Source organism: Aethalodelphis obliquidens, unplaced genomic scaffold (genome assembly GCF_003676395.1).
Source record: "Aethalodelphis obliquidens isolate GAN/ISIS:26980383/991018 unplaced genomic scaffold, ASM367639v1 scaffold94, whole genome shotgun sequence".
In the NCBI taxonomy this organism is placed as follows: Eukaryota; Metazoa; Chordata; class Mammalia; order Artiodactyla; family Delphinidae; genus Aethalodelphis; species Aethalodelphis obliquidens.
This window is the reverse complement of record NW_020838038.1, coordinates 4162642-4174944: the sequence shown is the minus strand read 5'-3', so window position 1 is coordinate 4174944 and position 12303 is coordinate 4162642. Positions and strand designations below refer to the sequence as shown.

The following is a 12303-nucleotide window of genomic DNA, read 5'->3' as shown; positions in this document are numbered from 1 at the left end:
CATGCATTGGTGCCACCACATGGTATTGTAATCCTAATAGAGTATCTATTGTGTGTGTAACTTTCTTATTGAAAAGGATACTGCTGAAGGGACAGGAGATCATCTGTGGCACGTGTAAATCTAATGTTAGGGTCTTACTGCTAATTCTGAGGCCGATGTAATTCCCATACCGTAAAATTCACCTTTTTAATGTATACAATTCAGTTGTTTTTAGTATATACACTAAATTGTGCAACCGTCACCACTATCTAATTCCAGAGTATTTCTGTCATACCCGCCCCCCCGAAAAAAAAGAAAGAAAGCAACCCCATACCCATTAGCAGTTACTCCCGATTCCCTGGAACCACCAATCTACTTTCTGTCTCTATGGATTTGCCTATTCTGAACATTTCATATAAATGGGATAATATATATGTGGCCTTTTGTGTGTGGCTTCTTTAAATTATAATGTTTCTGAGGTGCATCCACGTTGTTGCGTGCATCAGTACTTCATTCCTTTCTTTGACTGATTAATCTTCCATTGTATGGATAGGCTACATTTTATTATCTATTCATCAGTTGATGGACATTGGATTGTTTCCATTTTTTGGCTATTGTAAATACTGCTACTTTGAATATTCATGTACAAGTTTTTGTGTGGATGTGTTTTCATTTCTCTTAAGCATATGCCTAGGAGAGGAATTGCTGGGTCATGATGTTAACTCTGTGTTTACACCTTTTTGGGGAACCGCAGAATCGTTGCACCATTTTACCTTCCTACCAGCAGTGTATGAGACTTCTAGTTTTCCCACATCCTCAGCAACACTTGTTATTGTCTGCCTTTTTGGTTTTAGTCATCCTAGTGGGTGTGAAGTGGTGTCTCATTATAGTTTTGATTTGCATTTCACTACCTGGCCAATGATGTTGACCATTTTTGCCCATTTTTAAGTTGTTTTTTTAAAAATTATTATTGTTTAATTTAAAGAGTTCTGGATACAGGTCCTTTATCAGATATATGATTTGCAAATATTTTCTCCCATCCTGTGGGTTGTCTTTTCACTTTCTTGACAGTATCCTTTGAAGCACAAAAGTTTTAAATTTTGATGAAGTTCAGTTTACCTAATTTTTCTTCTGTTGCTTGGGTTTTGAGCTTCATATTGAGTTATTTTTAATATAATCTGAGTTACAGAAAAATTTAAGAAGCACTTGTCCTTAAGGTCTGGTGGATAGCAGTATTTGATGAAACTTTAAAAGAAAATCATTTCTATTTCATTTCAATTAAGGCATTCAGTCAAGCTAGGCTTTAAGTGAAAATGAAGCTTTAAAAAATACTTTTGAGTCTGCCAACCCCTGCCCAAATTGCAGATTCAAGAGCAAAATAAATTATTTTGGTTGCTTTAAAAAATACACATTTGACATTAAAAAAAGCAGTATGAATTTGCAACCAAATCAGGACTTTGAAGACTGAACTCGGTATTGATTATTCGAGGTTTTCTTGCAGACTTTCATGTTAACCTGTGAGCTTTTACATGGTGTCATCACGGTGTGCACGTTCTTCAAGTTTATCACTTAACAATGTATTTCTACAGACCCGAGTCTCCATGTCTCCTCAAGGGCGGCAGACGATCCCCAATTATGCATTTAGGTCATTTCCATTTGCCCCACTGGGAAAGTCCTTCCTTCCTTCCTTCCTTCCTTTCCCTCCCTTCCTTTCTTTCAAGATGGTTTTAGAATGGTATGGGGATGTATTTTTTGGTAGAGTCTAGAAAACTGACAACTCAGGGAAAAGTCTGGGCATTTTTGTCATGGTATAATACATTTCCATTAATTGAATCTTTTTAGAGAGCTTGTTTCATTATAAAAATGAAATTGCCATGGGACTTCCCTGGTGGTGCAGTGGATAGGACTCCGTGCTCCCAATGCAGGGGGCCCAGGTTTGATCCCTGGTCAGGGAACTAGATCCCACATGCATGCCGCAATTAAGAGTTCGCGTGCCACAACTAAGGAGCCCACGTGCTGCAACCAAGACCGCACGCATGCAAATAACTATCTAAAAAAATGAAATTGCCATGATAGGCATGCTGATTTCAGTATTGTCTCTGCACATAGAGGTACGTTTAGGGTGTGCTAGGAGCGCAGGGGAAGGGCTTCACGGGGAGACGAGGTCTAGCTGCATCTCCAAGGGTGAGCAGGAGTTCGCCGCCCACCAGAGAGCAGGAGGAAGGGTTTGTAGTGAATATCCTACTGCAGTCTCAAGTACGAGGCCCAACCACCGCAGTTTTCAACCCCAGAGCTCGCTGATACCATTGGTATTGACAGTTGAGAGGGATCGTAAGGGATCCATCGCAGCTCTACCCGAGGCCTCCCTCCTGCCCTCGCCACAGTCTGCTTTTGATCGCAGCCAGCTACCTTTCTGGACTCCGCATCTGTTCAGGTTGTGGGCTGCAGAAGCCATTTCAGGGCTCTGCTCACTCCGAGGGTGTCAGCAGAAATCCTTCCGTGGCTGCTGAGGCCCTGCCCCTCCAGTCCCGTCGTCACAGCTTGCTCCGCTCTCCGCGGCTCCAGGTGTTTGGCCCACCCTGGGCTCTCCCAGGACGTGCGGGGTGCCTTGGCAGGGCCTTCGCACCACTGGTCCCGCTTCCTGGTTCTGGCCCCTCCCCCTTCTCACAGGTTCCTCCTCCTGCTGCTGAGCTTTGTCGGTGGTCAGACCAAATCCCACAGCAGTGGACTCAGCCTTTGGGGAGGCTGGTCCTAAGGACACCGTGCGCCTGACATGGTCATGGAGACGCTGCTTTTGAACAGCCCACGCTGGAGACTGGTGCATAGTCTCGCGCTAACGCAGGTGAACACTGCCGGTGGTCCTCTGGCCTTGGAAGTTACCACTTTCTTTAACTGAGCGGCAGGTGAAGTAGCTCTCTGTGTTACAGGATCGTGTTGGATGAAAATGTAATTCCCTTGATAGCTGGAATCACGCAGCTCCGTGCGATGCTCACACCTGGGGCCTGGTCGGACCTAGGGAGCCGCAGGGGCATAATCCCTGCACTGTTTAAGCTGTTCTTTGGGTTTTGGTTGGGTGTTGTACTCTATAGCACATACCTCTCATCTGTAAGACTTGCATCAGTTGTAACACAAGAGGGTTTGTGCCCGGATTGTCAGCTCCCCCAACTACTAGCCCCACCTGCCAGGGCCTGAGTGTGGCCTGCATCCTGAGTGCCTGGCCCGGGGAGGCACACACTGAGGACTCCTGCAGAACTGCTTTCCCACCTGCTCCACACGCTTCTGGGAGGCGCCGCAGGGTTCTGCAGATGTGTGATTGCAATTGCATTTAAAACATGTTCAAACTGTGGAAACTCTAATAGAACTCAGATGTGCTTTATCTATGTGTCAGTGGATTGAATACTAGTAGTTCTGTCAGATTAACTTGTTTTTGTGCAGGTCTCGAAATAAAGCAAGCAAGTGGAAGACGCTTGCCATTGCTACCCCTTCTTTTCATTGTACGTACGAGAGTAACAGGAGAACCCTCTGAAATAAATGCAAAGGCAGCCGAGACTGCCGCGCCTGTGGGTTAACTACTGCGCTTTGGAGTCGGTCGCATTCCGATCTCACTCCCCCCGTGCCCCCCCCACTAGCTGTGTGAGCTCAAGCAAGGACCGTAACGTCTCTGAGTTAGTCTTCATCCATAGGGTAGGGATAATGAGAGGCTTGTGAGGAGTGAACACAGTGAAGCAGAGTCAGTGGCTTGCAGGGCTCAGTCAGTGTTAGCGTGGTGATGGTGGTGATTTTATCCTTAACCCCCAAATATCAAGATTCTGAAGGGTAGCATTTTTTTCATCGATTGAATTTATAAGTTGAAGGCTGCTTTATGTAAGTCCCACAAAAATGCCCTTTGCTTTTAAAAAAGGGAGGGACAGGGGTTTGGAACTGTGGGTTTAGACCGAAAGAGGCTAGTACTTCAGCACAGCTCTGCCTACTCGGCACAGGAAACCTTCACCCCGAATTTGGTCTGTAGGACTGGGATCCTTTGGCTTCCTAATGTCTGCCTGCATTGCCCTCTCATTTGTTCTGCCCATGACTCTTCTGAAATTTGACTGAAGAAATGGCCATAAAAGAACTCTACCTAGTTTCTGTAAAACTCCCAGTAAAGACTTCTTCATGCGTCCATTCCACAGAAACTCCCTGCACTCCTATAATGAGCCTGGCACAGTGGTGAACCGCTTTCCCTGTTGTCCATGTCCAAGTGGATCTCCCCGACAGCCCTAGAGGTAGGTACTGCTGTCACCAGAGTCCCCAGAGCTGCAGGATGTCAAATAGCTTGTCCACAAGTCTGTGCTCTTGGCCTTTGGCACAGGGAACCAGTTCTCCTTTCTGACGGTGGGCCTCCATTCGCTCACAAAGTTTCCTCTGTCTGCCTTGGCTGCCCAGAAAGAAGCTTCACGAAATTCTGCACTGCCGTTAGTCTTTGCCTGACGTTTCCTGTGTCACATTGGGTGCCTCTCCCTTGAGTGGTCCTTCTTTTTTCCTTCTTTGTGTTAGCTTTATTCTGTGGAATATGGTTGTTCTGAACCACTCAAAATTTGGGCAGATTTTGAATAATTTATATTTTACATTTCATCTTAACCAAATTTTACAGCTGTCTAAATGGGATACTTAGAAAGGTAGGATGGGTGGGGGCAGGTGAAAAACTTGTTGGAAAACAACAATGGTTAAAGTGTAGTATTTGATTCTAGGGCTATTTTTAGGCTGAGAAAGGTCATGGGCAGCTTTCAGGTGTAGTTTTCCTTTTAAATTAAGAATCTAGCTACTAATGGAAGTCAGACATTTCTTTTGCATTTTAATTCTTGTGTTTACTCTTAAAGTTATGAAAACAGATTGAATGTACATTGCTAAGGTGTGCTTTATGATTTTTTCTTTGCAGATGATGATGTTTGAACTGAACAATTAAGGTAAGATTATGGCTTATGTGACATGCTTTTCTTATGCATATTTCTTTGTAGGGTTTAGCTGATTGCTAAAGTCATGTTTTAGCTTGGGTGAAGAATATTGCCTTTGGGCAGTCCTTCTAAACTGGAGTATAAAAGGCCTTCATATTACATTTTAAGGTAAGTTTTGAAAAGAACGTATCAGGATACCTTTATTCATTCAGCTTATACTAAAGAAGTTTCAAAGCATTTTACTGTTTTCAGAGAAGAAAAAGGGAACATTTTTAATGTTCATAAACTCATTATGTTAATGTAGAGATTGCATGAAGCTAGCTTTTGTTAGATGTCAGTGGGAAATAAGATAGTTTGTATAATTATCTATATCACCATGCATGTTTATATTCAATGCTGCAGTTAGACTCGGAGAGCTGTTTGTGTCTGCATTAGTTGTTTGAGCAAATGCCAACGTACCCCCAAATAGGATATCTGGGAGGCCCCAAACTATAGATGAGAAATGTAAAAAATTGTACCCTATTTCCTGGTGTGTGGGTCTAGCATATCCCAAATTTGTTTGCTCAGAATAAGGGCACAAACTAGGAAATCCCACATTATTATGAAAAAAGAAAAGAACTGTGAAAGTGTCCTGATAGAGTTAATGAATTACAAATCTCAAGGAATTTCTAAGACTTAATTTGGTAGATGTATGTAACCACACATCTGGGTGGAGGTTGTCAGATTGCACAGTCTGGTTTATAATTTGATGTACAGATCCTAACAAGTTGATGCTGTACAATGAAACTTTGTGTCCAGTGAGGCAGTTAGAGACTTATTAAAATCCTGAGATAAATGATAGACTAGAATTCAGCACATCTGTTACACCCTTGTAACACAACGTGGAACGTCTGTGTTTATGTATCTTCAAAATCGTGGGAAAGGAACAATCTTGGGATGGGGGGCTGCTGGGGGAGGTTCCCAGTGTGGGGGATGACTGTGCTGAGCGGTTCTGAGGGCCCCGCGGTTAGTTCGTGAAGCGGGGCTGGGTTCGCCAGCAGAGCGAGCAGCACGTGTCGGGACGAAGGCAAGGGCGAGCGTGAGGGCTGAGCCCGTGGATCTGAGTTTCACTTCCCTGTAACAGTGCGTTTCTGAATGGCTGATGCCAGGAATGGGGAGCAGGGTCAGGTGTCTTGCCTTAGAAGTTGGCCTTAGAACTGAATCTCTGGAGAAGCACTGAAGAATGTTAAGGAGGGAGCATTAGATGCTTTCCTTATGTCAGAATAGTTGGTGTGCTGTTTTGGTTTTGCTACTCTTTTTTTCTAAGTTGAAGTCGTGTAATCAAGATTCCAAAGAATTAAACAAAGGAACCGATTTAGTGCACTGTTACTATGTCAGGAAATTAAAGGGCTTGAGATAGTTTGAGTTTCCTCCCTAACATTAATTTAGCCGGGGCATTGGGCAGAGCCATCCACTGAAGTCGAAAAGTCTCCAAGTAGTACGCACTTTAACTGCCTCACACTTTTGTTGGCCAATTTAAATTGTATTAATTATAGTAGTAATTACTGTAGTAATTTAAAAACACCAATAAGAGTTAGGGATGAGTTGCCACATATTTATAAGAATAGTGTGTAGCATGTAGTAGGAAATGCAGAATTCTTGCACGTTATGGGAATTGTTCAGTTACATTATACTGGGTCATACTTGCATTTAACCAGGCGATTGCCAGATAATGTTTGTTTACTGCAGTGATTTTGCAAATTCATCCTAGTCAATACAACAATTATTGTTCATGCCTTTATTACCTTCCCATTGAGGGATTCACAATATCTACTTTCATGTTAAAGTTAATTACCAATTTTGCTCTAGGGCTGTGCTGTCCAATACAGCTGTTGACTCTTTAAATGTGACTATTCAAATTAGTGAAAATAATATAAAATATTATTTTATATAAATTCATTTATATATATGTATATAATTATATAAAATATAATTTTATATAAATTCATTTTCATTTTATATAAATTCATTTCCTAGCTCCCACTAGCCACTTGTGGGTAGTGGCTGACAGTCCAGATGGAGGACATCTCCATCATTGCAGAAAATTCTGTTAGTGCTACTCTAAAGGTTGTCTTCCTTTACAAATATCTTAAAAGCCATGTAATACTGAAATATTTACAGTTTCAATGATATAATTTGATTCAGAATAATTGGGCAGAAGGAGAATGGGACGCTGTGGAGGAAACAAGATTTGCTGTAAGTTGATAATTGGTGAAGCTAGGTTTAGGGTCTGTGAGGTGTCATCATATTATTCTCATTATTCAGAAATTGTGTATGTTTGAAAATTTTCATAATAAAGAATTAAAACAGAAGCCTTAAATAGGAACAGTGCTCCCACCAGCCTACAAAAGGGCGTCTGAATCTCCGTACCCCCCCAGCCCCCCCCAGGGGACTGGTGGTGGGGAGGGGGAGTTAGTCCTGCCCCAGGGCTTCCCCTAAAGGGTACGCATGGTACCACATTTTTGTTTAATGTTCATTTCATTCCCCCTCGAAACACACGAGTAACAGCCCAGGCTCACATTTGTTCAGAAGAGTTGGAGCTGCCCAAATGAATCTTGTGGGTAGAATGTGCTAGGTTATAATATTATATCAAAAATTCGAGTGGTGCTGACATTAATGTTAGCCAACTCAAAATAGTGTTCCTAATGAAAAGAATAGAGTCCTTTACTCGGTGGTTGGCTTCGGTCTGTTCACAGCCAGATCAGTCAGTTCTGTCTCTGGTTTCCTGCTTACCAGCTCCTATGGTGATGGCGCTGGGAGAGAGAAAGGGGGGGTTGTCTAGAAACCCGCTGGCCTGAGAGGAAAGCCATCAGTGAACACTGTCACCATGCCACCAGAGGGCTGTTTGCAGTTGCTACAGAAACGTGCCCACTTCGGTGTCCTACTGCATCTCTAACAGATGGTGGCAGGGCTTATTGTGAGCCAAGAGGAACGGTTGAGAGGACAGTCTTTGGGGTCAGACTTGGCCTTGAGTGCTAGCGTCAGTCAACGGTGACCCGAAGAAGGGGAAGAATGAGCCCTCAGCAGCTGTCAGAGAGAGTGACGGTTGGGTGGTGCCTGGCACGAGGTGGAGGGCTCAGTAGGTGACATCTCTTGCCGTCCGGTATTCCCTGTGCAGAAAGGAATTGGGGCTCTGTGTTTTATTTCCCTTAGACACTGACATTCATAGAGGCATGTAGAACCATGTACAGGTCTAAAGGAATGTAATGGTACCCTTTTATTTTACAGGGTTCCGAAATCAGAGATCTTGAGATTAAAAATGGCAGGAAAATCATCGCTTTTTAAAGTAATTCTCCTTGGAGATGGTGGAGTTGGGAAGAGTTCTCTAATGAACAGATATGTGACTAATAAGTTTGATGCCCAACTCTTCCATACAATAGGTGTGGAATTTTTAAATAAAGATTTGGAGGTGGATGGACATTTTGTTACCATGCAGATTTGGGACACCGCCGGTCAAGAGCGGTTCAGAAGCCTGAGGACGCCATTTTACAGAGGTTCTGACTGTTGCCTGCTTACATTTAGCGTCGATGATTCTCAAAGCTTCCAGAATTTGAGTAACTGGAAGAAAGAATTCATATATTATGCTGATGTGAAAGAGCCCGAAAGCTTTCCTTTTGTGATTTTGGGTAACAAGGTTGACATCAGCGAGCGGCAGGTGTCTGCAGAAGAAGCTCAAGCCTGGTGCAGGGACAACGGCGACTATCCTTACTTTGAAACAAGTGCAAAAGATGCCACGAATGTTGCAGCGGCCTTTGAGGAAGCAGTTCGAAGAGTGCTTGCTACCGAGGATAGGTCAGATCACTTGATTCAGACAGACACGGTCAGTCTGCACCGAAAGCCCAAGCCCAGCTCATCTTGCTGTTGAAGTTCGAGAGGTTGCCCTTGCGATCTAACCAGGTCACACACATGCACAGATAAGCACAGGGAGGAGACAAGAATTTGTGTTTGCAGCAATGGATCGTGTACTCATAAAATTAAACTAACCATATTGCTGCCTTGTTAGTGGGTGGGAGAAGGGACACATCCACTCACAGGAGAATCTCTTTACGCAGTAATGGCACCTTACCTTTATAAGTTGTAACGGTTGTCTAATAATGTTTAATTTAAATATGTATGTCACAGAGCTAATAAATGAGATGACCAAGACTTTATAATTAAAACAAAACACTTGAGTATTCTAGAAGTTACTGTTTTTTCCCCGGGAAAATGGAGAACTACTTTTTCTATGTGTATATTTTTATGTAATTAGCACTCTGTTCCTGGTTCAGGGAAAACATGTCCTAAAGCAATAATGTTAGATATTAAAGATTAAAATCCAGTGCATTTGCCGTGTAGTCATGTGATTTGAGGATGTGTTCATTCGGTTTAGAATTATGTGCGTGTTCGCTTTTTCATTCTACGTATCAGGATTGATCTCACTTGTAATCACTTGTCGTTTGTGTGCCCCCCTCAACCCCCAACACAGAAGCCGGCTTTATCACTCTTGGAGGAGGTACTGCTTCTGGATTGTACTGTGTGTGCGGGTAAATGAAGACATCTTTATTTGGTCATGTATTTATTCTGTGTCTTCTACGTCACTGAGCTTTGTTTAGTGATTTGGTCTCAAGGAGATTTTTCGTCATTCTGCTGCAATGAGCAGCCTTATTGATAGAGCAAGTTGTGGTCTTTCGTGGGTAAAGTGCACCCACTGCGCCATTCATGCCGATCCCATCCCGCAGAGGCACACCAATGCCAGGCGCACGTGTTAGAGAGGACAGGACCCTTGGCTGTGGAGCGGTGGGTTATCAAGCGACAAGCTTTGGGGGGGCTGTCCTGTGCGGGGGAGTACATTTCGGAACAGCTAGGTTGAGAGATTTCTCTCCCTGGCCCTGCTCCTTGGAACCACTTGACACAGAACGCCAATACAGTAAGCTCAGCTTTTGAAAATCTAATTTCCTAACACAACAGATTTGGCTCTAAGCAAAACATTTTCACATTTTAAATCTGGGGAAATTAAATCTCCTTATAGTCTCAGGTTAGAGAGAGCTGTAGTTTTTATTATTTATAATCAATTCCGCCCCGCCCCACCAAACTATAATCCTCCATTCAGAAAACAAAATAGGAATCCACCATTAAGAAACGAGTGTGTATTATATATTCCCTTTGTTTTTTTCTCTAGGGGACATGCTTTGTTATTTTAAATCGTGTACTCATTGTTTTGTGACTTGCCCTTTTCTCTCAGTCTGTCTGGGTATATGTCCATTATATAGTAGATCTACCTCATTTATCTGCTGCATGGATGTCTAACAGTTTATTCAAACCGTTCTCTGCTGATAGCTAGCTAGCAGTAGTATATTAAAGTTTCCCACACCTTGCTCACCAGTGGATGTTAGGAGTACTTTTTTTATCATTTGAATAGATGATAGAGTCACACGGTTGAACATTATAAGGCACAAGGGACAAATATCTACCCTTGCCACCGAGTTCCTGCACGTGGAGGCAGCCGTGTGTCAGTTTCTTGGGTATCCGTCTAGATTTTTAGTATGTAAGGGAAGCATATTGTGTTAGTTCACTACTGCTGCCATAACATGCATACCCGGTGGTTTAAACAATAGGGATTTCTTTTCTCACAGTTCTGGAGGCTAGAGGTCCAAGATCAAGGTGTTGATAGGTTTAGTTTTTCCTGAGTCCTCTCTCCATGGCTTGCAGGGGATCTTTCCTCTGCACACACTCCACACACACACACACACACACACACACACACACACACACCGTCTCTCTGTGTCCAGATTTCCTCCTCTTATAAGAACACCAGTGAGACTGGATTAAGGGACCACCCTAATGGGCTCAATTGAACTCACATTAACTCCTTAAAGGGCCTGTCTCCAAATACAGTTACGTTCTGAGGGACTGGGGGCTAGGTCTGTTGATAATGAATTTTGGGTGGCGGGGGACACAATTCAGCTCATTACACGTCTGTGTGTGTGTGTGTGTGTAGGTATTTACAAAATGTATAATTTTGATACTTGTGTAGATTTAACTAGTACCTTAGTGGTTTTTCTAAACTTTGAAGCATCTTTTCAATAACCTCTTTTTCAGCTAAATATTCAGGGATTAGATTAGTTGGCATTCCAGAGGTCTAGAGCTGGGCAGCGAAAAAGGATCAAAGGACCGAATCCTCGTGCTTTAGACAGGCTGACGGAAGGGAGAGTAATGGAGCTTCACAGCGTGACTTAAAGGGACCCAGTGAACAGAGGCTGACCAAACCCAGTACTGAAATGGGACGAGAGGAGGAGGAACAGGACCTGACTGACTAGCTTCCTCCTTCACAGCAACGACAACTCGTTCACCTGACGGAGGAGCTCTTCAGACAGCAGCAGAAGGTAGCTGAAAATCTGAATCTTTTAAGAAAGTAACACGGGCTTTGCCTGGCTGGTGTTACTTACACAAAGATGAGAACTAGGGAAAAAGTGAGAGCTGGGGAGCAAAGCAGGCCACCGCAGTTGCGCGGCAAGAGGGGCGGAGCAGCTGCGGAGCAGGCGGGAGGGAAGGAGCGCGCTGTCCCGTTCAGGGCCGGGCCCCAGTGTTAGGGGCCGGCGGCTGCCGCCGTGATGACAGGTGCTTTCGTGCTGTCTGCGCATGTAAAGCCTTGGAGACAGAGTTCAGGGTTAAGAAAAAGGCAAACTACTGAACTTGGGAGGATGGACAGATGTACACTTGCCAGTCGATGTAGCAATTACAATGTGCCGCGTGGAAGATGGAAAAATGCACGTTCCTCAGTGAATTACTGCTTTTGTGACCTTCTTCCCCCTTGGGGAAAACTCCCTAGTTGAAGTGAAAACATCCTAGATGGTCCTCATGTTAAAACCTGGCGTTTTACATTTCTATAAAACCTTGTGTAAGCTTTCACTTCAATAGCATGACCCTGTGATGCCAGTTCCATCCACAGTGCCAGCGGCTTGTGGGGCAAGGAAGCGTTAGGTAGAAAAGAGGATCTTTGTAGTCAGTGGATTCTGAGAAGTTACCACCGTGGACTGTCAACCAGGAAGTGCTGTCGTGACCATAAAGTGAAAGGACACGGGTGTAGCAGGGTGGAGGAGAGACCAAAGGTCTCTACATACATGGAGAACGTGGGCACCACCAAAGCATCCTAGGCAATGGAAGAGGACCAAACCCGATTTGTGCATTCTATTTGGATCACTTCGGGAGTGCTAACGTAGATTACAGGTTTAATACTGACTTGCGTGTGCTCAGTGGAGCCTGATGCCCTGGGTGCTACTGATGTCCCCCAGTTGGTCTTGTGTTCCAGAGCTTTAAGTGACGGTCACCTACTACCAGATCTGAGTTTTGCCGGCTCTTTTGCCGTTTTTTGTTT

General features: G+C 43.9%; 1 protein-coding gene across 7 annotated transcripts in view; it reads left to right on the top strand.

Moving 5' to 3' along the window:
* RAB9A (RAB9A, member RAS oncogene family) overlaps nt 1-9292 on the top strand; it is a 54646-nt gene extending 45354 nt beyond the window's left edge. Inside the window, exons 2-4 of one of the 7 annotated variants that reach the window (XM_027095815.1) lie at nt 4149-4241; nt 4974-5078; nt 8178-9292. In XM_027095815.1, coding sequence (XP_026951616.1) covers nt 8209-8814 — 606 coding nt within the window. In that variant the 5' untranslated portion in view covers nt 4149-4241; nt 4974-5078; nt 8178-8208 and the 3' untranslated portion in view covers nt 8815-9292. Of the gene's footprint in view, nt 1-4148; nt 4242-4894; nt 5079-8177 lie in introns of all 7 variants that reach the window. The other 6 variants (XM_027095812.1, XM_027095813.1, XM_027095814.1 and 3 more) reach the window with 6 other exon arrangements.
* The last annotated feature ends 3011 nt before the right edge of the window (nt 9293-12303 follow it).